The sequence below is a fragment of the Phalangium opilio genome, unplaced genomic scaffold, assembly GCF_054372755.1.
Source record: "Phalangium opilio isolate 3A_F unplaced genomic scaffold, DU_Popi_V2 ptg000039l_2, whole genome shotgun sequence".
In the NCBI taxonomy this organism is placed as follows: Eukaryota; Metazoa; Arthropoda; class Arachnida; order Opiliones; family Phalangiidae; genus Phalangium; species Phalangium opilio.
In genome coordinates, this window is record NW_028324163.1 from 159,834 (window position 1) to 187,813 (window position 27,980).

A 27,980-nucleotide genomic window follows, 5' to 3' on the forward strand; every position below is an offset into this window, starting at 1 on the left:
TAAGCAAGTTATAAATGTATCTCCAATCGTCATGTCACCTGACGCATGCCTTACAAATATTGCAAAAGATTTCTTATATTATCAAGCTAACAATTTAGATTCTTTTAATTGGTGCCTGGAGATATCTCATGAATCGATGGAACATTCACCTCAAGTTATCAGGAAGTTAATATTTAGGAGGAGTTTGGATAGCAAATTACTCAAGGTAGAATTATCACCAGCATTACAAGCATGCATTTTCTTCTGTAACAAAGTCATCGAAGGAACTCATGCTTTGTTTACGTCTTCTGAAAGAAACATTAATCTTCAAATTTCGTGTTTTGAGGATTTGCTAAACGTTTTTAACTATCTTGCTAATTGGAGAAGTTGCCCAGGGATTCAAGGCATATTGTACGATCATTTCAAGAGCAAATATGTAACATCCGCAAGCGTTTGTGCATTTAGTGACTGTCTCCGGTCTGATAATTGTGATCATCTGATTTTGATTACACAAGCTTCTCTTTGCCTTCCTTGTCAAGGAAGAAAAAAGGTTCTACAAAATAGAAAAAGAAGAGATAATCCAGATCACCATTTGAAACGTAACACAAATCTCCGGTACATGACAAATGGTCAAGTTAAAGAGAAAGTGAATTGTATCAACAAAAAATATATGGCTTTAAGCAATCGAAGAAAAGTTTTGGAACGTAAAGTCAAGAAAAGTTTTAAAAATGAGGGAATATGTATGTCAGCAGAAGAAAGCAAGGAGTTTGAAGACATCATCCTTAAAAATCCAATCGAGAGCAAATCTGTATTCCAAAAACTATTGATGCGAGAACAATTAAAATTAATTATGTCTAAAAACTCTCGTCCAAAGCAATATCATCCTGCCATCATACAGTGGTGCCTTTACATCAAAGCAAAGTCTCCTTCCGCGTATGAAAGTATGAGACAAGCCTTCACACTTCCATCAAAGAGAACACTGTTTAACTACTCCGTTGACCTACGCACTAAAAGTGGCTTCAATGACGCGACGTTATTGGAAATGAGAAACAAAATTGACATAGAACAATTAGAAGAACACCAAAAATATTTCTCTCTGGTAATTGATGAAATCCAAGTCAAACAAGATCTGGTTTTCAAAAGTCATACTGGCGAATTAATTGGAGCAACAAACCTAAACACCTTCCGGAATAAAGTTACAGAAGCAGAAAGAAGAATAGAAGGGCTCACAGAAGAAACCACCGCGCAAATATCCTTAGCGTCTCACGTACTTCAAATGATGGTTCGAGGACTGACAACCAAATTCAAATTTGCATACGCTTATTTTCCTTGTGGTAATTTGACTGCAGATGATTTATATTCAACAGTTTGGGAAGCTATAGAAAATCTTCAAGCTGCTGGGTTTAGGATTCTGTCATTAGTTTGTGACAAGGCATCGTCAAACCAGAAATTATTCAAGATATGCACAGACGTTCAGCAAAAGATAAATAACAGCAAAGTTGGATATTATTGTATGAATCCCTTTAACAATGGAGAACCACTATATTTTGTTTTGGATGTTTGCCATGTTATTAAAACAGCCAAAAACGCCTTTGCCAACAGTGGAAAGATGAAAAAGCATAAGGACGGTGTATATAGGCCAATTCGTTTGTTGAAAAGAAATGGAAAATTTATTCTTTGGAAACATGTCGTCGACACCTACGAAAAAGACTTCCTCGATGTTGAGGCTTGCCCCCAAACTAACTTATAACCACGTTCACCCAAATGCATTTAGCTGCATGAGGGTAAGGTTGGCCACGCAAGTATTGAGTAGTAGTGTCGCCAATGCCATGAAAGAACTAGTTGGCGATGAGGCCTCTGAGACAGTCAAGTTCATTCAATTGTTCGACTCTTTTTTCGACATGCTGAATGTATCCAATCTTTCCAACTACATTTTCAAAAAGAAACCAAGTTTGGCACCATATATAAGTGTAGATGATTGGCGTTTTAAGGTAAGGACATCAAATTCAAGGTATATCCAGGTATTCAGTTACTTAAGCTTGAAATGTCTAACCTTAGTGGCTCGAAGACGAATTTCTTGGTTACCTGGATGTTTGGGAAGAAGAAGTCGAACAGTTGGACGTTGAGAAAGATTTTGACAAGTCTAAAATGTTACTTAGTAGGGAAACGATGGAAGGACTACGGATAACCGGTTTGTAAATTGACTAGTTTATTTAGTTCCATTGAACATATCTAATAAATACAGAATTGGTTTTATTTAGTTTTGTCTACTATTGCTATAGTCAAGTTTCTTCTTCTGAAAGGAGCACCATTTGTCCTAACAGCTAATCTAAACCAAGATTTAATTGAAAACTATTTCAGCAGACAGAGAGCTGCTTGTGGTGCGGGTGAAAATCCCACCGTAAAAGCACAAAAAGACTGAAACTCATGAAAACGTTATTAACAAAAGTGTCAACTGGAAATTGTTCCACCACTAAGAAAAAAAGAGCCGCAAGAAGAAAAATCCCCCGTGATGAATTTCGCGATGAGCCATTAGGCCTTAACTAAATGTTTTTTTTGTGTGATTACTTTTAATTCTTTTCGTATTCCGCTACTGTTCAAACAGTCTCTTTTGAGAGCTTGAAATATATTTTTCACTTTCCTTGTCAATCCCTTTAGGTGGCAATTTATTAATATGCTAAAGCATTTTGATTTAGCGTTCTTAGAGTTTTCGTTAGCTCCCCACTACCTTTCCCACATTTCTGAAATAAATGGATCTTTTTCTAATATGCTAAGTATTTTAATGTTCCTATTTGAATTATCTTTAAATGGTTCACTAGGTTCAACTAAAGGGGAAAGCTTACAGCAAATAGCTCTAAACATTTCAAAAGCTGGTTTTCCCAAGTATAAAAGACCGCCTGTATCCATCCAATACTCCATTTGTGATATTCTTCAGTCGCTTCACTCTTTCTAACCAAACAGTTTTTCCAGAATACAGGACACTCGTAAAGTCCAATTAGTTGATCTAGAACGTAGCCAGCAATATGGTGTAAGGTTTTTAAATCTTTCTTGTGTACTTCTGCAGCACTTAATTTGATGAAATCCTTGATTGGAATAAGAGTGGGTTGAGCGTCACCAGCTTCTTTATCCAAGTAAATCTGGTTAATTTCGTTAAATAATCGATTTGAGAAAATAACAACTATATGAGCTTGGTCTTCTTTTGATAGCATCTTGAATGGTTCAATATCCATGAATGACACTTTTAGCTGTTGTTGAAAATCCACGTTGGTCATTAATTCGTGTCGGTTAAAACTAAATCTTCCTTTATCTAGGACACCAGTATTGCTGTCGGCGAAAATAGATAAGTAATCGAATGCTTCCTCTGACAGAGTTTCAATTCCTCTTTCCTCTATTTCTTTGAGTGCATTCTTGGTAGGCATAAGTAATAACCGATTGATTAGTGGGATAGATATATCTTTTAAAAGACGGCAACCTGACATACCTTAGGTTATGTTACAAACAGGCCTAAAATGGTCAGGGAAATTTGTGAAAGAGAGTGTCTATTCTCACCCCCGGGTGGAAATAGCCTGCGCGCTATTCTCACCCCCCCCGGGTGAAAATAGCTTATACGCTATTCTCACCCCCCCCCGGGTGAAAATAGCTCGTACGTTATTCTCACCCCCCCCCCGGGTGAAAATAGCTCGTACGTTATTCTCACCCCCCGGGTGCATATAGTAATTGATTTTGGTCGCTAAGCAGTGTTTTAAACAACCCTGGGCCCCTGACCCAGAGATTTTCTGACCTATTTGTGTATCTCTCCCACTGGACCCTGGTATAACAATGAGCAAAGATATAGATGATATGATGTTGATATACACTGGGTCATTACTCTATTGGCATCAAAAAAAAGTGTTTTCAACTCTCTGCCCACAGAACAGTGAAACATCCCATAACTTTATGTGTGAAGGGGTAGACTTCACCGGGCGGTGAAAATAGCTTAGGCGCTATTTTCACCCTCCCGCGGCCCTTACCTCAATTCTTAGTCACATGGTAGGGTGGAAATAAAATCTACGCTATGTTCACCAGGAGTAGACTTCACCGGGCGGTGAAAATAGCGCCCAAGCTATTTTCACCCTACCGAGGTCCTTACCTCAATTCTTAGTCACGCGGTAGGGTGGATATAGCCTTGACGCTATGTTCACCCGGGGTAGACTTCACCGGGCGGTGAAAATAGCGCCCAAGCTATTTTCACCCTACCGATTTCCTTCCCTCAATTCTTAGTCACGTGGTAGGGTGGATATAGCCTCTACGCTATTTTCACCTAGGGTAGGAATAGGCTTCCGCCTATTTCTACCCGGGGGGTGAGAATAGTGACACTCTTTGTGAAATATGATCAGGGAAAATCTGGAAAAGTCATGGAATTTCAAATTTCAATCCAAACATTTTGTACGAACTCTGCTTAAGGGGGGTCAGTTTGTCGTCTTATATCAACTTATATTTAAACATACTCACAATAAAAGGAACTGTCCTACCAATACGAGTAACCTTATGCAGAGAAGCAGATGCTTTAGATAGAATGACATTTAAGTTTTTCTTTACAAACGAGTTGTTAAAAGCAATTCCTGAATAAAAAATGCCATTAATTATTCGAACTTACATTGGCTATTGTAAACGTACCTTTATCAATCTGCCTCTGTTGTGCCTTAGTTGGCTTTTTACAATTCATTTTGCAGTACGTGTGGTCCATTATAATTTATATTTCAATTGAATGTTTACCGTTATTACGTACGTACGCGAGAATGAAGAACGGGTGAAACATGATTTCCCTATCACAGTAAAACGTGCCCCCACGTGGAAATATAATTTCAAAAATATCGGACGCGTGTAGAACATTTTTTTGGAGAGAGAGGGCGCCAAATTATGTGTATAACAACGTCGTCATGACAACGGTGACGCCGTCTCAAAAAAGACCCGGTTCGACCCTCTTTCTTAACACCCCCCCCCCCGTAGTTATAGGCATCACGGTTCTCCAGAAATATAAGCACTGATTTCGACTCCTCCCCTTTTTCCTCCATGCCAAAACCAGGCGGTAATTTAGTGTATGGACCCTTTCGGCAATTTACAAAAATCACGTCAGTTGCCTACTCTAGAGCCTAGATGGCAACCTCATCCCCATCGCCGTGAAACAAATCAATAGAAAAATGGCTGTCCAAAACCAGGCGGTAATTTAGTGTATGGACACTTTCGGCAATTTACAAAAATCACGTCAGTTGCCTACTCTAGAGCCTAGATGGCAACCCCATCCCTATCGCCGTGAAACAAATCAATAGAAAAATGGCTGTCCAAAACCAGGCGGTAAATTAGTGTATGGGTACTTTTGGCATTTTCCAGAAAAATCCTATTTAAAAGTAACAAACAAATTAAGTATATTGTTTTCAAATACCAAATCGATTTGCCTGTTGTACCGAACCACGTAGCACATAAATTGACAACAATGACCATTAAAATAATTTTACAATTACCTTTAATCATTCTCGGCGTACTAATATTCCAATTTAAACATCAATTCAGTAGAGAATTCGCTTAATACCTATTAAGTTTCATCATCGTCTAATGCAAATGCCTTTACATACGTTTAATCATTAATTACCAAAGTTAATTATACTTAAATGACTTCGCTACTTTATTTTTCTGATTTTAAAAAATAATTGGCGGTCTATAGGTATTTTTTAAACGCTTGTGTTGAAAAGGAAATTAATATGAATTCAAATTATCAAAATAGCCTTCATCATGCTAGAATATTTTTAATGTATCCCTAGTACAGCACTGAGCTAAGCTTCACCCGATTTAAAGGTTTTTAGCGGGGATAGTTGGACCTATTTATTACTAATTAAAGGTTATGTGCGTCGACATGGAAATTTGTTTTCCTTTTTTAAGTGTGACAAATTTTTTCAATGCTTTAACTTTTTCCGTTTGCGAAAGATGCTGGTCAATATTTTTCAGTTTTACAAAACGTTTTTTTAGTTGCTTACTGTTAAGTGCTTTTAATATCACATGGATCACGGACGGTCCGTCCGTGAATAGATCGTGTTCAGATGTCTCTTTAATGTGGGCATGCAAGCATTGCAATTAGTTACATTGATCCTAACATAAGCCATTCTAAATCAAAATTATAACGCGATAATAAGCTTCACACTAATTATACGACACTGACGGCGGTCTGACAGCCACTATCATCAACCGGAACTTCCGTAGGCTAACCTTACTCAAGATCCGGGTTAATGGGAAAACTATACTTGTAAAACTGAGCTACAGATGGCGGGATTGGATGTCTTGGAAGAAAACGCTGTTTGCAAAAGCATAACCTACGTCCAGTACTTATAGGGAGCTGTAATATGATTCACTTATGATTTAAATGATCCTCTTGACCAAATTTTTTGAGCTGACATATATTTAATTTTTTTAAGGTTACATATATTTTTTTAGATTAAATTTTACATAGGTATATTTAATATTTTTTTAAGGATTTAAGAATTTTTTTTAAGAAAAAAAAGAAAGAAATAAACATTTTTAGTAAGGACGGCCCCTTCTTCCATAGGGTCTTCGCCATTGGCCGTAGTAACCCCTCCAATATGGGTCCGGCTGAAAACCACGGCCGCGGCTTCTATTGGGTCCGGCCAACCGTTTTTGTCCCATATGAACAGTCTGTTCAAATAGTTAATTTAAAAATTATATTCCACTAATTGCAAGGAGTTAGTTTTTTTGCGTGAGATTATCCCCCTTTTGTCATCCGAAATAATAATGCTTGTCTGACCATTTCATTCTCCCTTCAAAATGAATTAAATGCGATTATAGATTTCGAGACGAACTTACTTCTTCTGTTCCTTCTATTTTTTCAATAGCTTCAAGGCTTTTTATGGCCTTTTCATGTTCAGCCAATAGCTGCGGACCGAACAGATTAGAGTTTCTTGCCAGTTCGCAATTTCCCATCAATTCTTTGGTCTTAGGAAAGAATGCGTATACATTTTCCCGACGACGCTCTTCGAGCACTTTCATGTGCTCGAAGACGAGACTTTTTGTTGCTTCTAAAGCTGTCTTTATTTCGGCCTATATAACGTCAAAAAATTACGCAGTTTCAGAAGCTGATCGAAAAGATGTAAAGCCCTACAGATTCGAGTGATATGCTCGGCCATACAGGTTTGTCGAATGCAGGGGGAAACCTGAAGCTCACCATTATGGCTGCCAAACCGAAGTAAGAGCTTGTAGGGTTTGACGCCATATCGGAATTGAGGGAAGTTGGGAACATAGTTGAATCTCATATGAATAAATATTCCGACCAAAAACGAAGACGTTTCGCTGTCGCACTTTTTATTATTTATTTGAAGAGATAGTTACAGCGGATTCTGAAAGGGACTGTTACCTCAGAACAAAACACAGACCATGTGCATCGCTTTCAATGACTAAATCGCGACTTTAGCCTGAACTAAATGACTAGGAGAAAATGCACTGCTGAGTAATAGCCCATTTTAATACTCTTCTTTATTTTAACTCTCAATTATGTGTTCTTCCTCAATCAATATCACGAGCCACTCGGTTTGAAATACCATGACGTCAATAGTGACGGTTTCTACACATCCTCCCTTTAATTCAAGCACTAAGACCCAGAAAATGTCCTCTTAAAGATTCCAAGTATAAGTATGCATTCCAGCCCCTGGTAATAACCATATTGTTCCAAAGTTGACTGCCAGCCAAAAAGTTTTTTTTTTATTATTATTATTATTTATGGTCCAAAGTGAAGATTGATGTTATTTTAATAGAAAGTTTAAGAAATTGGCCGAAAAGCGTTTACATAAACGTTGAGCGCCCTAAACGTAAGATCTTTGAAATACGGCGTGAGAAAAATCATCCGTTCTTTTAAATTTTAATATTTTAATTATTACAAACTTAACGAATTTGAAGTGCGAAAGCAGTGAAACGCCTAGGGAACTACAAGTTTTCGTACAAGTTTCTCGGTCAATACGTACAAAAACGTGTTGTAGCTTTTACAGTAGATAAGACCAATGAAATACTAAACAATGCGTTCGAGTATTTTAGTCGTTTTCTTATGGTGTAATTCATAAACGTTGGACGAAACGCAATTTAGTACAGGTGCTTTTTGCGCACGACGCCCTGCCTTTACCTGTACTAAATAGCGTTGCGTTCGACGTTTATGAATTACACCTTTTAATCTCTCTTAATGCTTAAACTCAGTACGATCATTTCCGCGATTAATCCACAGAAAAAATCCTGTCCTCTATAGAATAGTGTCGGTAGAGAGGGTAGTAGACTGTTTATCCCACCCTCTAGGCGCGCTTTTGTAAGAGGGGATACCGTACATGTAAACGCGGAAGGTCTCAGGTTCGAGCCCTGATAGATACATGTTTTGACCATCGTGATTAGACATAATAATAAGGTAGATCTCTTCGAAAACTCAGAATAGCCAAGTATCTATGGTGTAGTGGCTATCACGTCCGCTTTACACGCGGAAGGTCTCAGGTTCGAGCCCAGATAAATACGTGTTTTGACCATCGTGATTAGACATAATAATAAGGTAGATCTCTTCGAAAACTCAGCACAACCAAGTATCTATGGCGTAGTGGTTATCACGTCCGCCTAGCACGCGGAAGGTCCCAAGTTTGAGCCCTGATAGATACATGTTTTGACCATCGTGATTAGACATAATAATAAGGTATATCTCTTCGAAAACTATATATAAACACGTATCTGTGGTGTAGCGGTTATCACGTCCGCTTCACACGCGGAAGTATCCAGGTTCGAGCCCTGATAGACACATGTTTTGACCATCGTGATTAGACATAATAATAAGATAGATCTCTTCAAAAACTCAGAACAACCAAGTATCTATGGTGTAGTGGTTATCACGTCCGCTTTACACGCGGGAGGTCTCAGGTTCGAGCCCTGATAGATACATGTTTTGACCATCGTGATTAGACATAATAATAAGGTATATCTCTTCGAAAACTATATATCAACACGTATCTGTGGTGTAGCGGTTATCACGTTCGCTTCACACGCGGAAGTATCCAGGTTCGAGCCCTGATAGACACATGTTTTGACCATCGTGATTAGACATAATAATAAGGTATATCTCTTCGAAAACTATATATAAACACGTATCTGTGGTGTAGCGGTTATCACGTCCGCTTCACACGCGGAAGTATCCAGGTTCGAGCCCTGATAGACACATGTTTTGACCATCGTGATTAGACATAATAATAAGATAGATCTCTTCAAAAACTCAGAACAACCAAGTATCTATGGTGTAGTGGTTATCACGTCCGCTTTACACGCGGGAGGTCTCAGGTTCGAGCCCTGATAGATACATGTTTTGACCATCGTGATTAGACATAATAATAAGGTATATCTCTTCGAAAACTATATATCAACACGTATCTGTGGTGTAGCGGTTATCACGTTCGCTTCACACGCGGAAGTATCCAGGTTCGAGCCCTGATAGACACATGTTTTGACCATCGTGATTAGACATTATAATAAGATAGATCTCTTCAAAAACTCAGAACAACCAAGTATCTATGGTGTAGTGGTTATCACGTCCGCTTTACACGCGGAAGGTCTCAGGTTCGAGCCCTGATAGATACATGTTTTGACCATCGTGATTAGACATAATAATAAGGTAGATCTCTTCGAAAACTCAGAATAGCCAAGTATCTATGGTGTAGTGGCTATCACGTCCGCTTTACACGCGGAAGGTCTCAGGTTCGAGCCCTGATAAATACATGTTTTGACCATCGTGATTAGACATAATAATAAGGTAGATCTCTTCGAAAGATCAGAAAAAGCAAGTATCTATGGTGTAGTGGTCATCGCGTCCGCCTAGCACGCGGAAGGTCCCAGGTTCGAGCCCTGGTAGATACATGTTTTGACCATCGTGATTGGACATATTATTAAGCTCGATCTCTTGGAAAACTCAGGATAACCAAGTATCTATGGTGTAGTGGTTATCACGTCCGCTTTACACGCGGAAGGTCTCAGGTTCGAGCCCTGATAGATACATGTTTCGACCATCGTGATTAGACATAATAATAAGGTAGATATCTTCGAAAACTCAGAACAACCAAGTATCTATGGTTTAGTGGTTATAACGTCCGCCTAACACGCGGAAGGTCCCAGGTTCGAGCGCTGGTAGATACATGTTTTGATCATCGTGATTAGACATAATAATAAGCTACATCTCTTCGAAAACTTTACGTTAACACGTATCTATGGTGTAGTGGTTATCACGTCCGCTTTACTCGCGGAAGGTCTCAGGTTCGAGCCCAGATAAATACATGTTTTGACCACCGTGATTAGACATAATAATAAGGTAGATCTCTTCGAAAACTCAGAAAAAGCAAGTATCTATGGTGTAGTGGTTATCACGTCCGCTTTACACGCGGAGGGTCTCAGGTTCGAGCCCTGATAAATACATGTTTTGACCATCGTGATTAGACATAATAATAAGGTAGATCTCTTCGAAAGATCAAAAAAAGCAAGTATTTATGGTGTAGTGGTCATCACGTCCGCCTAGCACGCGGAAGGTCCCAGGTTCGAGCCCTGGTAGATGCATGTTGTGACCATCGTGATAGTAGTAGGGACTACCTAGTTGCGCAGAGATCCGAGATATCCGCCACCCCAAGATGGCGGCCAGACCCTCATCCACCAAACTCAAACCAAACTTTTCAGACAAGTCTGGACTAGCCCGAGCTCCTGCCTGTTAGTTTCAACCCCCCCCCCCATGACATCATCTTCTTAACTTAAACCAAAACTAAACCTATATTCAACCTTGACGTCATCCCTGGCTTGCTAACCTTGGGTGCTACCATTTAACCACTCCAGCTTTCTGTAAGCCTAAAGTTAATAAAAACACATTTTAAAACATCAAATATTTACTTTTTATAAGATGTACAGATATGCGTAATAAATAAATACAAAATATATAGTACAAAATAATCAACAACCAGCAAGGATAAACAAACATGTTTTAACGAGGTCATTTTTAACATTGACCCCGTATCGTTATTTGACTCGGAAGTGCAATCGGCGGAGGGCCGTTTGGGTTTATTTTCCAGCTGTTTTCTGCTTCGCCGCTCGATTTCGTAAAGAGTTAACAAAATGTTGACTATTAACCCGTAAACAAAAAAGAAAATGAGGCATAGCATATTGGGCGGGTTACAAAAGCAAATGATATTTAAATAGCTAGTACGTGATATATATGTAATATAATAGCAAGGCAAGCGATATTGTTGATTGGTTCCTACTTGGTTTATTAGGCGGGGTGTAAGTAAAGAGATAAATTTCATTGGATAGGTTAATTAAGGCGGAGCTAAAAAATAAGCCTATAATTATAAGTCTGGAAAGAATATACAAATATGCAAATAAAGATTTTAATAACATTAAAACAAAATAACAAAAATATATAAAACTAAAATATTTACAAAAAAAAACCCACCACCAATAAAAAATTACTAGACGCCGGTCGACCCAAACCCCCCATTGCCGCGTAACGTAGGGGTCAAACTCTAGAGATAACATAAAAACATGTTACAAGTTGAATTCTAAATTAAAAAACTTGAAAATATTTACCGCCGTTTCCACCGGTCTTAGCAATATAACCGGGGTCACTATCAACTGGGCAACTCTATTGCCCCGTTGGATAGTGTAGGCGGTGTCCCCGACGTTGACGATGACGACTTTTAGGGGTCCCCGATAGTCGGCGTCTATTATTGTTAAGAATTATTATACTTTTACGCACTATAAAATAACTAATAAACATACCTATCGTCCCCTCGGCAACAAACAGCCCTTGGGCCGTTAAGCTGCTACGGCCAACAATGCGGCCGTAGCTGTTCTCGGGCAGCATCACGCCTAACCCAGTCGACACAATTTTGATACCGTGAGGGTCGATTACGGTATCCACTGGACAATATAAGTCCAGTCCGGCCGACTGGGGGGTGGCACGACGGGGAGTAAGCGCTGCCGGATGGATTTTCATCACAGGCAGGCAGGGCAAACGAGGAGCGGTAGAAAAAGACATCTTAAAGTTTTTGAAACTGGTGTTTCAGCAACAGAAGTTAAACAACTGATAACTTTCATTTTGAAACTTGGGGCTTATATACAAAATTAGCGAGGTCAAATCTAATAGTGTCTAGCCAATACTTTCAAGATTCTTAAAATTCAATAAATAGCAAAAAGTTAATTAGATATATAGGCATAAAATTACAAAATCTCTCCGAGGTCTAAGTTTTTTTCGTATGCAAAAAAGTTGTCTAGGCGTGTTTTAAATAATTCAAACGAGATCATGTTATATAAAAAAAACCCTTTAGCGAAGGTTAAAAAGAAGTTACTTTGATAGATGCCTAAGGGGACAAATATTATTCGTATGCAAAAGCTTGTTTAGGCGTGTTTCGAATAATTAAATTTGAATAATTCTCACGAGAAAGTTTTATATAAGAAAAACAATTTATTAGTGAAGGTTAAAACTAATTACTTTGGGAGGGACAGAAATTGTTTTTTAACATGATTTAAATCTAAATAAATGTATATTAATATTAAACTAAAGAGGTTATTTTTTATATAGATAGATATATTAATGTCCTCTTTAATCTTTAGTATCAACTCCACAATGAAAAATGTATTTTAGGTTAAATTAAAAAATAGCGTATCAGACATAATTATATTTTTTAAAACTCTTAATACGAATAGAATAAGGTTGTGTTATAAAAACCCATGTCTGGGCCTGTATTTTAAAAAAAAAATGGCCCTGAGATTTTGGGTATAAAAGCTCGAGCATGGGCATAGGGTTTACACAATCAATCCAGCCATGAGTAGCAAATATCTTCAAGAATCACAGTCTATGTTTGACTCTCCACCGTCTTCTCCTGGGGATCGAGCCGGAACCAGCAGCGGTAAGCGCACCATAAATCAATTTTTGAAGCCCGACCCTGTCGAGGTGTTAATCGACTCGGACGACGAGACGTTCGTCCAAGACGTACTACAAAAACACGTCGTTGGCATTCACGGAATTGAATGGTCGTACCGGCTGAGGAGCGACGGCCAGTACTTCGAGACAAAAGTCCCCCCGCGAAAAGGGGACTATTTTGTAGACATAAGTGTCTACAAATTTAAAGACATAAAGGACTCCCAAGCCGAAAAGCTTTGGGAGTGCTCCCACAAACGACTGAAGCGAGTCGTTGACGGCAAAGACAAGGACGCCGTCAAACTCCTCAACGCCTTCCACCGGTTGGTGGAGGACATAAAGGGTGACGCTCAGGCCACGCAGCAGCCGCCCAGCAAAGTAAGTATCTTATTAACAATAAATTTACAAACCAAAATTTTGTTCCAATTTATTTTTATTTCTGATAGAGATTCAAAAAATGAGTTCGAGCAGCGGCAGCAGCGGGAGTGACTCGGAGGGTAGTGAGGGAGAGGAACACGCACAGGTAAACCGTTTCTACACAATTGAGCGGCAGATTGACAAAACGAGTTGCAAGTGGCATTGCAAACAAATCGATTTGCGTATAGCTTTTAAAAATTTGGAAGACATTCCAACGCGAGATTTTTTTCGAATTTTTCGAAAAATTCTCGACGAAGTTATACGTAAATTAGTAACCGAGAACCCCGGGTATAATCGAGTTCGATTTGTTTTAAGCTCCCCCGGATTGACGACCCCCGTTAATATTAAATTTATAAAAATTGACAAATTCACCAGTAAGCGAATTATGCGCACCATCTATAGAGTAACGCAATCTAGTCGGGACTTTGTCTTTAATGGCGAAGATTTTCAGTTTGACATAATTTTTCTAAACCTCGATGCGAATATAGGGACTTATTATAAGTCCATAAAAAATAGAACTTTGGTTAATTTGGATTATTTTGTTAAACAAAATAACCAATTTATTTTTATGGAGAATAATGATAACCTTTGTTTTGCTCGAAGTTTAGTTCTGGGTAAAGAGATGGCCGATCGCAATTTTTACCAACAAAATAAGCAAGGTCCGCCCTTTAACAAGAACAATTTTGACAAACTGAAACGCAATAGCACCCTCGTGGGTAATATTGCGAAAATCTTGCACAGGAAAGCCGGAGTCCCCGAGGGTTCCGTTACTCTAGAAGATATTCAAAAATTTCAAAATTATTTAGCTCCCCATTATAGGCTTGTAATAGTTGATGCTGCGAATAATTTTACCATATTTTTCAAAGGCCCCCAAGCTCCTAAATTTATCTATCTCCTTAAAATTGGCGACCATATCCACCCCGCGAAAACTTGGCACGGCATGATGGGTGGTTGTACCTCTTGCGATTTATGCTTAAAATCTTTTTACAAACGTGAATTGTTAAAAGAGCATAAATGCCCCGAGGATACAAAGCCCTATATATGTTTTTGGTGTCAAGGAGAAGCTTTTCATTTAACCAACGAGGATGTTTTAAAACGTTGCGACGAATGCCACCGCTACTTTTTCCCGGGCCCTTGCTACGAAACTCATTTACTTAATGGCACCTGCGCGAGTCAAAAACGATGTTTAGAATGTGGGCGACTGATGGGTGAGGAGCACGACTGCAATCCCGAATGCTCTCAGTGTAAAATAGTTCATCCGCCAGGTGAACATTTTGTTATGCCTTTGGAAACCAAAATGAAAGCCTCGCGGTTTATTTATTACGACATTGAGACTATTCTTAGAAATAATATCCACGTCCCCATTTTACTAGTTTGCGACGTAGAGACTGAAGCTGGCTTTGAAACCAAAATTTTTTATGGCGCCAATTGCGTCGAGCAATTTTTAAATTATTTATTTAGCGTCGAGCAGGTAGTTTTGACTGGACAGAAACGTAAAACGTACCAACCGCGCTTTACTAACACTCAAGTCGTAGCTCATTACGCGAAAGCTTTTGATAACTTCTTAATTCTTGACGCTTTAGTCCATAGACACGTCACCCCTGCCGTTATTTTTGATGGCAGTAAAATTTTAATGATTCATCTTGAGGGACCGCAAATTAGATTCCTCGATAGCTTTAATTACATTAGTCAACCTCTGCGTAATTTCACCAGCATGTTTAGCCTCGGCGATGTAGCGAAAGGATTCTTTCCATTTGATTTTCATACCGAAGAAAATCTTAATTACATTGGCGTCATCCCTGAAGCTTCGTACTTTAACGTAGCTCAAATGAAAGCCAATGATTATCGAGATTTTCAAACTTGGTACGCGTCAATGGAAGGATCTATTTACAACATCAAAGAGGAGCTTATTAAATATTGCATTCAAGACGTCAAAGTCCTAAGACAAGGCGTCGAAGCTTTTAGAAAAATTTACGTAGATCTAACAAAATTAGACCCTTTTTGCTTAAAAAATATTACTTTGGCGGGTGCTTTAACCACTATTTATCTTAACAATTACTATAAACCTTACAGCATGGGTATTGTTCCTTCTAACGGCTATAACGCGAAATTTAATCACAGTCAGATTAGCTTAAAATATCTCGCTTGGGTGGAGAAAACGGAAAATATAAAATTGCGAACGGCTTTAAGCTATGGGGGTGAATATCGGGTGGGTCGCTACTTAGTCGACGGTTACAGTGAAACTCGGCCCAAAATCTACGATTTCCACGGTTGCTACTTTCACGGTTGTCCATGCCAAAAACTCAATGCCTACAATACCCAACTTAAAGCCAGCAACAGATTTCTGTACGAGCGGACGCTAGATAGAGAGTTGTTTATTAAAGAGAAGATGGTCGGGTATGAATATACCTCGATTTTTGAGTGTCAATTTGCTAAGCTTTTAAAAGAAAACGCCGAAGCAAAGGCTTTCTGCAAAAGTTTAACTTTTCGACCTCAAATATCAGCCCGTAGCGCTCTCTATGGGGGACGAACGGAAAATTTTGTTCTTAACTGCCACGTGCAGGGTGAGGAGAAAATTTTCTACAAGGATATAATTTCTTTGTACCCGAAAGTTTGTCGCGATTGTCCATACCCTAGCGGTCACCCCATAATCTATAACAGAGATTTTGACAAATCGCCAGGGTGGTATTTTGGCGTTATGAGTTGTCGTCTGCTGGCCCCTCAAGATCTCCACATCCCCTTAATTCCCTTTCGCAGCGGTGGTAAATTAGCCTACGCCCTCTGTCGCACGTGTCTAGAATTGCGAGCGAAAGTCTGCGATCACACTGTCAATGAACGGGCTTTCGAATCAGTCTGGCCAACGGTTGAAGTCTATGCCGCTATGGAGCATGGTTATAAACTCCTCGATATATTCGAGGTTTACCATTATCCAAAAACGGAATATTTCTTCGCCCAGTACATGATTGATTTTATCGCCTTGAAAGTGAAGAATTCCGGATTTCCAGCTCACGCGCAAACGCCTCTGCAAAAAGAGGCGTATATCGCTGATATAAACAAGAATGAAAAGCTTTCTCTGACAGTGGCGGATATTCAATCAAATCCTTCCCTGCGTAATATCGCTAAAATTAATTTAAATTCTCTTTGGGGTCGCATGGCGTTAAATACGGGAAAGATTCGCAGCATCTTTATCAACAATTATTACGAATTGATACGATACGCGAGCGATTACACTCTGGAATTAGTCGACTTACGGCCAGTTACGTAGTCGATCGCTCTCGTATCGTACAAAGCCAAAAGCGATTACGTTTCGGACTACAAACTGGGGTCGGCCATTGTGGGGAGCTTCGTTTCTTGCTACGGGCGACTCGAATTGAACAAGATGTTGCTTCAATTGGACCGCGCAGCCTTGTATTGTGACACCGACTCGATAATCTACCGCCATCTACCGGGAAAGTTTGACATTCCAACTGGCAATCATATTGGTTGCTGGGCGGACGAACTCGGCGGTGATTATATAACTTCCTTTTGTAGTACCGGTGCCAAATGTTACTCGTTTCGCACTAGCAAAGGAAAAGAAGTCAAGAAAATTAAAGGGTTGACGTTAAATCGAGAACATCTTGAAAAACTTGACTTTGAAACCTTTGAAAGTGTGGCGATGAATCCGGAAAAGGAAGTTACAGTCAATGTCCCTTTTAATTTTAAACGGGACAAATACAAGCTGCAGCTAGAGGCCGTTAAAATCACCAAAAGATTTCGCCAAACCTCGAATAAGAGATTGTTGAACGCCGATTTGACAACCAGTCGACCCTACGGTTTCAAAGAGGCAACACCCTCTTCAACATCTCTTTCGCATGAATTACGAGGCTAGGCGAAGACATACTTTTGAGGGCTTGTGGGAATCTTGCGTTCCTATCGAAGCCCTGGCCAAAGACGGTTTCTATCTTGCAGATGTAGAAACACAGACGACGCGCTGCGCCTTTTGCGGCATCGCCTTGTACCAGTGGCGTTGCACGGACCATCCATCGAGGGAACATCGGAAGCACAGTCCATCGTGTCCGATGGTTTCCAAAAAACCGTGCAACAACAAACCACTGCGTCAGGAGTTTCCCGACTTCCCGACCAGCGAGGGCGAGGATGTTTGCGAGCCTCTAATCCAAACATGCCCAGCCACCAACAACGAGCGGTCGGGAAACGAAAAAGTGCGCGTGCGCATAAATCCGTCGTGTTTTCTACTGTAGTGCGTGTGTACCAACTACCCTTCGAGTCTCGCGTGAACTTTGACCTCATCAACGACCAACGCTTTCGCCAAAGGATAACGGAATTTGAAAAAAAATTTTTAAAAACAATTAATTAATAGGGATTTTTTTTGGGTAAAAGGATTTTTTTGTTTATATTGTTTTTTAATGCTGTTTAAATATGTAAGGGTTTTTTTGGGGTTTTTGGGTTTATAGTGTTTTAATTTTTTGATTATTAATGTTTTTTTAAATATCTATGTTTTTTTAAATAACCTGTGAACAATAATAAAATGTTTATTATTTAAAATGAATCCAACCGAGTCAGTCTCGCATTCTTTAAAGTTCCAAACACCCGCTCAATTTCTAATCGTGGGGCCAACGCAAGCGGGGAAGAGTTTTCTTTTAAGTAACTTATTGCAAAATCATCAGCTTATGTTTGACCCACCGCATAAAAAGGTTATTTATTGCTACGCCGCCTGGCAACCAAACTACGAAAAATTGAAACAATTGATTCCGGGAATTCAATTTATTCAAGGCTTGCCAACGGCGGATCCGGACTTTTGGGAAATGAATCGCGACTCCTACTTGATATTAGACGACCTAGCTAGCCAATTATTTAAGCAAACTCATATTGCCGATTTAGTGTGCGTGACGTCGCATCATTTAGGGTATAGGGTCATTATTATTACTCAACAACTGTTTCCCAAGGGTAGCCAATCGCGGATAATTTCTCAAAACTCTTCCTATTTTATAATAATGAAAAATCCTCGAGATGTCGCCTCTATTAGATATTTAGCGCAACAAATAAGTCCAGATAACCCACAGCGTATTACGGAAGCGTACAGACTAGCCACTAGAGAACCCTATAGCTATTTGTTAATTGATTTAAAACAAGAAACTCCGAAAATTTACGATTAAGATCGCGAGTTCTACCTCACGAATCACCTATGTATGTCTATGTCGATTAAATTTAATTGTCATTTGAACTCGCGGGTGGTCCCAGGTTCGAGCCCTGGTAGATAAATGTTTTGACCATCGTGATTAGACATAATAATAAGGTACATCTTTTCGAAAACTCTGTATGACAAAGTATCTATGGTGTAATGGTTATCACGTCCGCTTTACACCCGGAAGGTATCAGGTTCGAGCCCTGATAGGTACATGTTTTGATCATCGTGATTAGACATAATGATAAGGTAGATCTCTTCGAAAACTCATAACAGCCAAGTATCTATGGTGTAGTGGTTATCACGTCCGCTTTACACGCGGAAGGTCTCAGGTTCGTGCCCTGATAGATACATGTTATGATCATCGTGATTAGACATAATAATAAGGTAGATCTCTTCGAAAACTCACACCAGCCAAGTATCTATGGTGTAGTGGTTATCACGTCCGCTTTACTCGCGGAAGGTCTCAGGTTCGAGCTCTGATAGATACATGTTTTGACCATCGTGATTAGACATAATAATAAGGTAGATCTCTTCGAAAACTCAGAATAGCCAAGTATCTATGGTGTAGTGGTTATCACGTCCGCCTTACACCCGGAAGGTCCCAGGTTCGAGCCCTGGTAGATACATGTTTTGATCATCGTGATTAGACATAAAAATAAGCTACATCTGTTCGAAAACTATGTTAACACGTATCTATGGTGTAGTGGCTATCACATCAGCTTTACACGCGGAAGGTCTCAGGTTCGAGCCCTGATAGATACATGTTTTGACCATCGTGATTAGACATAATAATAAGGTAGATCTCTTCGAAAACTCAGCACAAAAAGTATCTATGGTGTAGTGGTTATCACGTCCGCCTAGCACGCGGAAGGTCCCAGCTTCGAGCCCTGGTAGATACATGTTTTGACCATCGTGATTGGACATAATAATAAGGTACATCTTTTCAAAAACTCTGTATGACAAAGTATCTATGGTGTAGTGGTTATCACCTCCGCTTTACACGCGGAAGGTCTCAGGTTCGAGCCCTGATAGATACATGTTTTGACCATCTTGATTAGACATAATAATAAGGTAGATCTCTTCGAAAACTTAGAACAACCAAGTCTCTATGGTGTAGTGGTTATCACGTCCGCTTTACACGCGGAAGGTCTCAGGTTCGAGCCCTGATAGATACATGTTTTGACCATCGTGATTAGACATAATAATAAAGTAGATCTCTTCGAAAACTCAGCACAACCAAGTATCTATGGTGTAGTGCTTATCACGTCCGCTTTACTCGCGGAAGGTCTCAGGTTCGAGCCCAGATAAATAAATGTTTTGACCATCGTGATTAGACATAATAATAAGGTAGATCTCTTCGAAAACTCAGCACTACTAAGTATCTATGGTGTAGTGGTTATCACGTCCGCCTAGCACGCTGAAGGTCTCAGGTTCGAGCCCTGATAGATACATGTTCCGACCATCGTGATTAGACATAATAATAAGATAGATCTCTTCGAAAACTCAGAACAGCCAAGTATCTATGGTGTAGTGGTTATCACGTCCGCTTTACACGAGGAAGGTCTCAGGTTCGAGCGTTGATAGATACATGTTTTGACCATCGTGATTAGACATAATAATAAGGTAGATCTCTTCGAAAACTCAGAATAGCCAAGTATCTATGGTGTAGTTGGTTGTCACGTCCGTTTTACTCGCGGAAGGTCTCAGGTTCGAGCCCAGATAAATACATGTTTTGACCATCGTGATTAGACATAATAATAAGGTACATCTCTTCGAAAACTATGTATTAACACGTATCTGTGGTGTAGCGGTTATCACGTCCGCTTCACACGCGGAAGTATCCAGGTTCGAGCCCTGATAGACACATGTTTTGACCATCGTGATTAGACATAATAATAAGATAGATCTCTTCGAAAACTCAGAACAACCAAGTATCTATGGTGTAGTGGTTATCACGTCCGCTTTACTCGCGGAAGGTCTCAGGTTCGAGCCCTGATAGATACATGTTTTGACCATAGTGATTAGACATAATAATAAGGTAGATCTCTTCGAAAGCTCAGAACAACCAAGTGTCTATGGTGTAGTGGTTATCACGTCCGCCTAGCACGTGGAAGGCCCCAGGTTCGAGCCCTGGTAGATACATGTTGTGATCATCGTGATTAGACATAATAATAAGGTAGATCTCTTCGAAAACTCAGCACAACCAAGTATGTATGGTGTAGTGCTTATCACGTCCGCTTTACTCGCGGAAGGTCTCAGGTTCGAGCCCAGATAAATAAATGTTTTGACCATCGTGATTAGACATAATAATAAGGTAGATCTCTTCGAAAACTCAGCACTACTAAGTATCTATGGTGTAGTGGTTATCACGTCCGCCTAGCACGCGGAAGGTCCCAGCTTCGAGCCCTGGTAGATACATGTTTTGACCATCGTGATTGGACATAATAATAAGCTCGATCTCTTGGAAAACTTAGGATAACCAGGTATCTATGGTGTAGTGGTTATCACGTCCGCTTTACACGCGGAAGGTCTCTGGTTCGAGCCTTGATAGATACATGTTTTGACCATCGTGATTAGACATAATAATAAGGTAGATCTCTTCGAAAACTCAGCACAACCAAGGATATATAGTGTGTGGTGGTTATCACGTCCGCCTAGCACGGGGAAGGTCCCAGGTTCGAGCCCTGGTAGATACATGTTTTGACCATCGTGATTGGACATAATAATAAGCTCGATCTCTTGGAAAACTTCGGATAATCAAGTATCTATGGTGTAGTGGTTATCACGTCCGCTTTACACGCTGAAGGTCTCAGGTTCGAGCCCTGATAGATACATGGTCCGACCATCGTGATTAGACATAATAATAAGATAGATCTCTTCGAAAACTCAGAACAGCCAAGTATCTATGGTGTAGTGGTTATCACGTCCGCTTTACACGAGGAAGGTCTCAGGTTCGAGCCTTGATAGATACATGTTTTGACCATCGTGATTAGACATAATAATAAGGTAGATCTCTTCGAAAACTCAGAATAGCCAAGTATCTATGGTGTAGTTGGTTGTCACGTCCGTTTTACTCGCGGAAGGTCTCAGGTTCGAGCCCAGATAAATACATGTTTTGACCACCGTGATTAGACATAATAATAAGGTAGATCTCTTCGAAAACTCAGAACAACCAAGTATCTATGGCGTAGTGGTTATCACGTCCGCCTAGCACGCGGATGGTCCTAAGTTCGAGCCCTGGTAGATACATGTTTTGACCATCGTGATTAGACATAATAATAAGATAGATCTCTTCGAAAACTCAGAACAACCAAGTATCTATGGTGTAGTGGTTATCACGTCCGCTTTACTCGCGGAAGGTCTCAGGTTCGAGCCCTGATAGATACATGTTTTGACCATAGTGATTAGACATAATAATAAGGTAGATCTCTTCGAAAGCTCAGAACAACCAAGTGTCTATGGTGTGGTGGTTATCACGTCCGCCTAGCACGTGGAAGGCCCCAGGTTCGAGCCCTGGTAGATACATGTTGTGATCATCGTGATTAGACATAATAATAAGGTACATCTCTTCGAAAACTCTGTATGACAAAGTATCTATGGTTTAGTGGTTATAAAGTCCGCCTAACACGCGGAAGGTCCCAGGTTCAAGCGCTGGTAGATACATGTTTTGATCATCGTGATTAGACATAATAACAAGGTAGATCTCTTCGAAAGATCAGAAAAAGCAAGTATCTATGGTGTAGTGGTCATCACGTCCGCTTTACACGCGGAAGGTCTCAGGTTCGAGCCCTGATAAATCTATGTTTTCACCATCGTGATTAGACATAATAATTAAGTAGATCTCTTCGAAAACTGTAAACCAACACTTATCTATGGTGTAGTGGTTATCACGTCAGCTTTACACGCGGAAGGTCTCAGGTTCGAGCCCTGATAGATACATGTTTTGACCATCTTGATTAGACATAATAATAAGGTAGATCTCTTCGAAAACTTAGTACAACCAAGTATCTATGGTGTAGAGGTTATCACGTCCGACTAACTCGCGGGTGGTCCCAGGTTCGAGCCCTGGTAGATACATGTTTTGACCATCGTGATTAGACATAATAATAAGGTACATCTTTTCGAAAACTCTGTATGACAAAGTATCTATGGTGTAATGGTTATAACGTCCGCTTTACACGCGGAAGGTATCAGGTTAAAGCCCTGATAGGTACATGTTTTGATCATCGTGATTAGACATAATGATAAGGTAGATCTCTTCGAAAACTCATAACAGCCAAGTATCTATGGTGTAGTGGTTATCAGGTCCGCTTTACACGCGGAAGGTCTCAGATTCGTGCCCTGATAGATACATGTTTTGATCATCGTGATTAGACATAATAATAAGGTAGATCTCTTCGAAAACTCACACCAGCCAAGTATCTATGGTGTAGTGGTTATCACGTCCGCTTTACTCGCGGAAGGTCTCAGGTTCGAGCTCTGATAGATACATGTTTTGACCATCGTGATTAGACATATTAATAAGATAGATCTCTTCGAAAACTCAGAATAGTCAAGTATCTATGGTGTAGTGGTTATCACGTCCGCCTAACACGCGGAAGGTCCCAGGTTCGAGCCCTGGTAGATACATGTTTTGATCATCGTGATTATACATAAAAATAAGCTACATCTGTTCGAAAACTATGTTAACACGTATCTATGGTGTAGTGGCTATCACATCCGCTTTACACGCGGAAGGTCTCAGGTTCGAGCCCTGATAGATACATGTTTTGACCATCGTGATTAGACATAATAATAAGGTAGATCTCTTCGAAAACTCAGCACAAGAAGTATCTATGGTGTAGTGGTTATCACGTCCGCCTAGCACGCGGAAGGTCCCAGCTTCGAGCCCTGGTAGATACAAGTTTTGACCATCGTGATTGGACATAATAATAAGGTACACCTTTTCAAAAACTCTGTATGACAAAGTATCTATGGTGTAGTGGTTATCATGTCCGCTTTAAACGCGGAAGGTCCCAGGTTCGAACCCTGGTAGAAACGTGTTTTGACCATCGTGATTGGACATAATAATAAGCTCGATCTCTTGGAAAACTCAGGATAACCAGGAATCTATGGTGTAGTGGTTATCACGTCCGCTTTACACGCGGAAGGTCTCAGGGTCGAGCCCTGATAGATACATGTTTTGACCATCTTGATTAGACATAATAATAAGGTAGATCTCTTCGAAAACTTAGAACAACCAAGTCTCTATGGTGTAGTGGTTATCACGTCCGACTAACACGCGGAAGGTCTCAGGTTCGAGCCCTGATAGATACATGTTTTGACCATCGTGATTAGACATAATAATAAAGTAGATCTCTTCGAAAACTCAGCACAACCAAGTATCTATGGTGTAGTGCTTATCACGTCCGCTTTACTCGCGGAAGGTCTCAGGTTCGAGCCCAGATAAATAAATGTTTTGACCATCGTGATTAGACATAATAATAAGGTAGATCTCTTCGAAAACTCAGCACTACTAAGTATCTATGGTGTAGTGGTTATCACGTCCGCCTAGCACGCGGAAGGTCCCAGCTTCGAGCCCTGGTAGATACATGTTTTGACCATCGTGATTGGACATAATAATAAGGTACTTATTTTCGAAAACTCTGTATAACAAAGTATCTATGTTGTAGTGGTTATCACGTCCGCTTTACACGCGGAAGGTGTCAGGTTCCAGCCCTGATAGATACATGTTTTGACCATGGTGATTAGACATAATAATAAGGTACATCTCTTCGAAAACTCAGAACAACCAAGTGTCTATGGTGTAGTGGTTATCACGTCCGCCTAGCACGTGGAAGGCCCCAGGTTCGAGCCCTGGTAGATACATGTTGTGATCATCGTGATTAGACATAATAATAAGGTAGATCTCTTCGAAAACTCAGCACAACCAAGTATGTATGGTGTAGTGCTTATCACGTCCGCTTTACTCGCGGAAGGTCTCAGGTTCGAGCCCAGATAAATAAATGTTTTGACCATCGTGATTAGACATAATAATAAGGTAGATCTCTTCGAAAACTCAGCACTACTAAGTATCTATGGTGTAGTGGTTATCACGTCCGCCTAGCACGCGGAAGGTCCCAGCTTCGAGCCCTGGTAGATACATGTTTTGACCATCGTGATTGGACATAATAATAAGCTCGATCTCTTGGAAAACTTAGGATAACCAGGTATCTATGGTGTAGTGGTTATCACGTCCGCTTTACACGCGGAAGGTCTCTGGTTCGAGCCTTGATAGATACATGTTTTGACCATCGTGATTAGACATAATAATAAGGTAGATCTCTTCGAAAACTCAGCACAACCAAGGATATATAGTGTGTGGTGGTTATCACGTCCGTTTTACTCGCGGAAGGTCTCAGGTTCGAGCCCAGATAAATACATGTTTTGACCACCGTGATTAGACATAATAATAAGGTAGATCTCTTCGAAAACTCAGAACAACCAAGTATCTATGGCGTAGTGGTTATCACGTCCGCCTAGCACGCGGATGGTCCTAAGTTCGAGCCCTGGTAGATACATGTTTTGACCATCGTGATTAGACATAATAATAAGATAGATCTCTTCGAAAACTCAGAACAACCAAGTATCTATGGTGTAGTGGTTATCACGTCCGCTTTACTCGCGGAAGGTCTCAGGTTCGAGCCCTGATAGATACATGTTTTGACCATAGTGATTAGACATAATAATAAGGTAGATCTCTTCGAAAGCTCAGAACAACCAAGTGTCTATGGTGTGGTGGTTATCACGTCCGCCTAGCACGTGGAAGGCCCCAGGTTCGAGCCCTGGTAGATACATGTTGTGATCATCGTGATTAGACATAATAATAAGGTACATCTCTTCGAAAACTCTGTATGACAAAGTATCTATGGTTTAGTGGTTATAAAGTCCGCCTAACACGCGGAAGGTCCCAGGTTCAAGCGCTGGTAGATACATGTTTTGATCATCGTGATTAGACATAATAACAAGGTAGATCTCTTCGAAAGATCAGAAAAAGCAAGTATCTATGGTGTAGTGGTCATCACGTCCGCTTTACACGCGGAAGGTCTCAGGTTCGAGCCCTGATAAATCTATGTTTTCACCATCGTGATTAGACATAATAATTAAGTAGATCTCTTCGAAAACTGTAAACCAACACTTATCTATGGTGTAGTGGTTATCACGTCAGCTTTACACGCGGAAGGTCTCAGGTTCGAGCCCTGATAGATACATGTTTTGACCATCTTGATTAGACATAATAATAAGGTAGATCTCTTCGAAAACTTAGTACAACCAAGTATCTATGGTGTAGAGGTTATCACGTCCGACTAACTCGCGGGTGGTCCCAGGTTCGAGCCCTGGTAGATACATGTTTTGACCATCGTGATTAGACATAATAATAAGGTACATCTTTTCGAAAACTCTGTATGACAAAGTATCTATGGTGTAATGGTTATAACGTCCGCTTTACACGCGGAAGGTATCAGGTTAAAGCCCTGATAGGTACATGTTTTGATCATCGTGATTAGACATAATGATAAGGTAGATCTCTTCGAAAACTCATAACAGCCAAGTATCTATGGTGTAGTGGTTATCAGGTCCGCTTTACACGCGGAAGGTCTCAGATTCGTGCCCTGATAGATACATGTTTTGATCATCGTGATTAGACATAATAATAAGGTAGATCTCTTCGAAAACTCACACCAGCCAAGTATCTATGGTGTAGTGGTTATCACGTCCGCTTTACTCGCGGAAGGTCTCAGGTTCGAGCTCTGATAGATACATGTTTTGACCATCGTGATTAGACATATTAATAAGATAGATCTCTTCGAAAACTCAGAATAGTCAAGTATCTATGGTGTAGTGGTTATCACGTCCGCCTAACACGCGGAAGGTCCCAGGTTCGAGCCCTGGTAGATACATGTTTTGATCATCGTGATTATACATAAAAATAAGCTACATCTGTTCGAAAACTATGTTAACACGTATCTATGGTGTAGTGGCTATCACATCCGCTTTACACGCGGAAGGTCTCAGGTTCGAGCCCTGATAGATACATGTTTTGACCATCGTGATTAGACATAATAATAAGGTAGATCTCTTCGAAAACTCAGCACAAGAAGTATCTATGGTGTAGTGGTTATCACGTCCGCCTAGCACGCGGAAGGTCCCAGCTTCGAGCCCTGGTAGATACAAGTTTTGACCATCGTGATTGGACATAATAATAAGGTACACCTTTTCAAAAACTCTGTATGACAAAGTATCTATGGTGTAGTGGTTATCATGTCCGCTTTAAACGCGGAAGGTCCCAGGTTCGAACCCTGGTAGAAACGTGTTTTGACCATCGTGATTGGACATAATAATAAGCTCGATCTCTTGGAAAACTCAGGATAACCAGGAATCTATGGTGTAGTGGTTATCACGTCCGCTTTACACGCGGAAGGTCTCAGGGTCGAGCCCTGATAGATACATGTTTTGACCATCTTGATTAGACATAATAATAAGGTAGATCTCTTCGAAAACTTAGAACAACCAAGTCTCTATGGTGTAGTGGTTATCACGTCCGACTAACACGCGGAAGGTCTCAGGTTCGAGCCCTGATAGATACATGTTTTGACCATCGTGATTAGACATAATAATAAAGTAGATCTCTTCGAAAACTCAGCACAACCAAGTATCTATGGTGTAGTGCTTATCACGTCCGCTTTACTCGCGGAAGGTCTCAGGTTCGAGCCCAGATAAATAAATGTTTTGACCATCGTGATTAGACATAATAATAAGGTAGATCTCTTCGAAAACTCAGCACTACTAAGTATCTATGGTGTAGTGGTTATCACGTCCGCCTAGCACGCGGAAGGTCCCAGCTTCGAGCCCTGGTAGATACATGTTTTGACCATCGTGATTGGACATAATAATAAGGTACTTATTTTCGAAAACTCTGTATAACAAAGTATCTATGTTGTAGTGGTTATCACGTCCGCTTTACACGCGGAAGGTGTCAGGTTCCAGCCCTGATAGATACATGTTTTGACCATGGTGATTAGACATAATAATAAGGTACATCTCTTCGAAAACTCAGAATAGCCAAGTATCTATGGTGTAGTGGTTATCACGTGCGCTTAACTGGCGGAAGGTCTCAGGTTCTAGTCCAGATAAATACATTTTTTGACCACCGTGATTAGACATAATAATAAGGTAGATCTCTTCGAAAGATCAGAAAAAGCAAGTATCTATAGTGTAGTGGTCATCACGTCCGCTTCAAACGCGGAAGGTCCCAGGTTTGAACACTGGTAGATACATGTTTTGACCATCGTGATTTTACATAATAATAAGCTCGATCTCTTGGAAAACTTAGGATAACCAGGTATCTATGGTGTAGTGGTTATCACGTCCGCTTTACACGCGGAAGGTCTCAGGTTCGAGCCT

At 40.3% G+C, this 27,980-nt stretch overlaps 1 protein-coding gene, 1 long non-coding RNA gene and 24 other non-coding genes across 26 annotated transcripts; all 26 read left to right on the top strand.

Moving 5' to 3' along the window:
- The first annotated feature begins 1,734 nt into the window (after window positions 1–1,734).
- On the top strand, window positions 1,735–2,401 carry LOC149680083 (uncharacterized). Its single transcript, XM_089834575.1, has 3 exons — window positions 1,735–1,970; window positions 2,038–2,170; window positions 2,241–2,401. The coding sequence occupies exons 1-3, from the start codon at window positions 1,758–1,760 to the stop codon at window positions 2,399–2,401; spliced, it is 507 nt and encodes a 168-aa protein (XP_089690701.1). The 5' UTR covers window positions 1,735–1,757.
- A 6,454-nt stretch (window positions 2,402–8,855) lies between these two features.
- TRNAV-UAC (transfer RNA valine (anticodon UAC)) lies at window positions 8,856–8,928 on the top strand. The gene has a single exon. It is a non-coding gene; the product is annotated as a tRNA-Val (tRNA).
- A 341-nt stretch (window positions 8,929–9,269) lies between these two features.
- TRNAV-UAC (transfer RNA valine (anticodon UAC)) lies at window positions 9,270–9,342 on the top strand. Its single transcript has one exon. It is a non-coding gene; the product is annotated as a tRNA-Val (tRNA).
- Window positions 9,343–9,545: 203 nt separating this feature from the next.
- On the top strand, window positions 9,546–9,618 carry TRNAV-UAC (transfer RNA valine (anticodon UAC)). The gene has a single exon. It is a non-coding gene; the product is annotated as a tRNA-Val (tRNA).
- Window positions 9,619–9,821: 203 nt separating this feature from the next.
- TRNAA-AGC (transfer RNA alanine (anticodon AGC)) lies at window positions 9,822–9,894 on the top strand. Its single transcript has one exon. It is a non-coding gene; the product is annotated as a tRNA-Ala (tRNA).
- Window positions 9,895–9,959: 65 nt separating this feature from the next.
- TRNAV-UAC (transfer RNA valine (anticodon UAC)) lies at window positions 9,960–10,032 on the top strand. The gene has a single exon. It is a non-coding gene; the product is annotated as a tRNA-Val (tRNA).
- A 65-nt stretch (window positions 10,033–10,097) lies between these two features.
- Window positions 10,098–10,170, top strand: TRNAV-AAC (transfer RNA valine (anticodon AAC)). The gene has a single exon. It is a non-coding gene; the product is annotated as a tRNA-Val (tRNA).
- A 341-nt stretch (window positions 10,171–10,511) lies between these two features.
- Window positions 10,512–10,584, top strand: TRNAA-AGC (transfer RNA alanine (anticodon AGC)). Its single transcript has one exon. It is a non-coding gene; the product is annotated as a tRNA-Ala (tRNA).
- A 2,591-nt stretch (window positions 10,585–13,175) lies between these two features.
- On the top strand, window positions 13,176–17,391 carry LOC149680091 (uncharacterized). Its single transcript, XR_016365605.1, has 3 exons — window positions 13,176–13,312; window positions 13,381–13,457; window positions 17,300–17,391. It is a non-coding gene; the product is annotated as an uncharacterized LOC149680091 (long non-coding RNA).
- A 1,698-nt stretch (window positions 17,392–19,089) lies between these two features.
- TRNAV-UAC (transfer RNA valine (anticodon UAC)) lies at window positions 19,090–19,162 on the top strand. The gene has a single exon. It is a non-coding gene; the product is annotated as a tRNA-Val (tRNA).
- A 200-nt stretch (window positions 19,163–19,362) lies between these two features.
- Window positions 19,363–19,435, top strand: TRNAA-AGC (transfer RNA alanine (anticodon AGC)). Its single transcript has one exon. It is a non-coding gene; the product is annotated as a tRNA-Ala (tRNA).
- A 479-nt stretch (window positions 19,436–19,914) lies between these two features.
- On the top strand, window positions 19,915–19,987 carry TRNAA-AGC (transfer RNA alanine (anticodon AGC)). Its single transcript has one exon. It is a non-coding gene; the product is annotated as a tRNA-Ala (tRNA).
- Window positions 19,988–20,605: 618 nt separating this feature from the next.
- Window positions 20,606–20,678, top strand: TRNAA-AGC (transfer RNA alanine (anticodon AGC)). The gene has a single exon. It is a non-coding gene; the product is annotated as a tRNA-Ala (tRNA).
- A 203-nt stretch (window positions 20,679–20,881) lies between these two features.
- TRNAA-AGC (transfer RNA alanine (anticodon AGC)) lies at window positions 20,882–20,954 on the top strand. The gene has a single exon. It is a non-coding gene; the product is annotated as a tRNA-Ala (tRNA).
- Window positions 20,955–21,712: 758 nt separating this feature from the next.
- Window positions 21,713–21,785, top strand: TRNAA-AGC (transfer RNA alanine (anticodon AGC)). Its single transcript has one exon. It is a non-coding gene; the product is annotated as a tRNA-Ala (tRNA).
- A 203-nt stretch (window positions 21,786–21,988) lies between these two features.
- On the top strand, window positions 21,989–22,061 carry TRNAA-AGC (transfer RNA alanine (anticodon AGC)). Its single transcript has one exon. It is a non-coding gene; the product is annotated as a tRNA-Ala (tRNA).
- A 1,031-nt stretch (window positions 22,062–23,092) lies between these two features.
- Window positions 23,093–23,165, top strand: TRNAV-AAC (transfer RNA valine (anticodon AAC)). Its single transcript has one exon. It is a non-coding gene; the product is annotated as a tRNA-Val (tRNA).
- Window positions 23,166–23,365: 200 nt separating this feature from the next.
- TRNAA-AGC (transfer RNA alanine (anticodon AGC)) lies at window positions 23,366–23,438 on the top strand. Its single transcript has one exon. It is a non-coding gene; the product is annotated as a tRNA-Ala (tRNA).
- A 617-nt stretch (window positions 23,439–24,055) lies between these two features.
- Window positions 24,056–24,128, top strand: TRNAA-AGC (transfer RNA alanine (anticodon AGC)). Its single transcript has one exon. It is a non-coding gene; the product is annotated as a tRNA-Ala (tRNA).
- A 203-nt stretch (window positions 24,129–24,331) lies between these two features.
- TRNAA-AGC (transfer RNA alanine (anticodon AGC)) lies at window positions 24,332–24,404 on the top strand. Its single transcript has one exon. It is a non-coding gene; the product is annotated as a tRNA-Ala (tRNA).
- Window positions 24,405–24,607: 203 nt separating this feature from the next.
- TRNAA-AGC (transfer RNA alanine (anticodon AGC)) lies at window positions 24,608–24,680 on the top strand. Its single transcript has one exon. It is a non-coding gene; the product is annotated as a tRNA-Ala (tRNA).
- A 343-nt stretch (window positions 24,681–25,023) lies between these two features.
- Window positions 25,024–25,096, top strand: TRNAA-AGC (transfer RNA alanine (anticodon AGC)). The gene has a single exon. It is a non-coding gene; the product is annotated as a tRNA-Ala (tRNA).
- A 203-nt stretch (window positions 25,097–25,299) lies between these two features.
- TRNAA-AGC (transfer RNA alanine (anticodon AGC)) lies at window positions 25,300–25,372 on the top strand. Its single transcript has one exon. It is a non-coding gene; the product is annotated as a tRNA-Ala (tRNA).
- Window positions 25,373–26,403: 1,031 nt separating this feature from the next.
- TRNAV-AAC (transfer RNA valine (anticodon AAC)) lies at window positions 26,404–26,476 on the top strand. The gene has a single exon. It is a non-coding gene; the product is annotated as a tRNA-Val (tRNA).
- Window positions 26,477–26,676: 200 nt separating this feature from the next.
- Window positions 26,677–26,749, top strand: TRNAA-AGC (transfer RNA alanine (anticodon AGC)). Its single transcript has one exon. It is a non-coding gene; the product is annotated as a tRNA-Ala (tRNA).
- A 617-nt stretch (window positions 26,750–27,366) lies between these two features.
- TRNAA-AGC (transfer RNA alanine (anticodon AGC)) lies at window positions 27,367–27,439 on the top strand. The gene has a single exon. It is a non-coding gene; the product is annotated as a tRNA-Ala (tRNA).
- Window positions 27,440–27,980: the final 541 nt, after the last annotated feature.

What these genes read in the sequence shown, in the direction of transcription:
- LOC149680083 (XM_089834575.1), top strand. Translation starts at nt 1,758, where the DNA reads ATGAGGGTAAGGTTGGCCACGCAAGTATTGAGTAGTAGTGTCGCCAAT. An exon ending in TAGATGATTGGCGTTTTAAG is followed by an intron (nt 1,971 to 2,037) that starts GTAAGGACATCA and finishes GTCTAACCTTAG; the next exon opens with TGGCTCGAAGACGAATTTCT. An exon ending in GGAAGGACTACGGATAACCG is followed by an intron (nt 2,171 to 2,240) that starts GTTTGTAAATTG and finishes GGTTTTATTTAG; the next exon opens with TTTTGTCTACTATTGCTATA.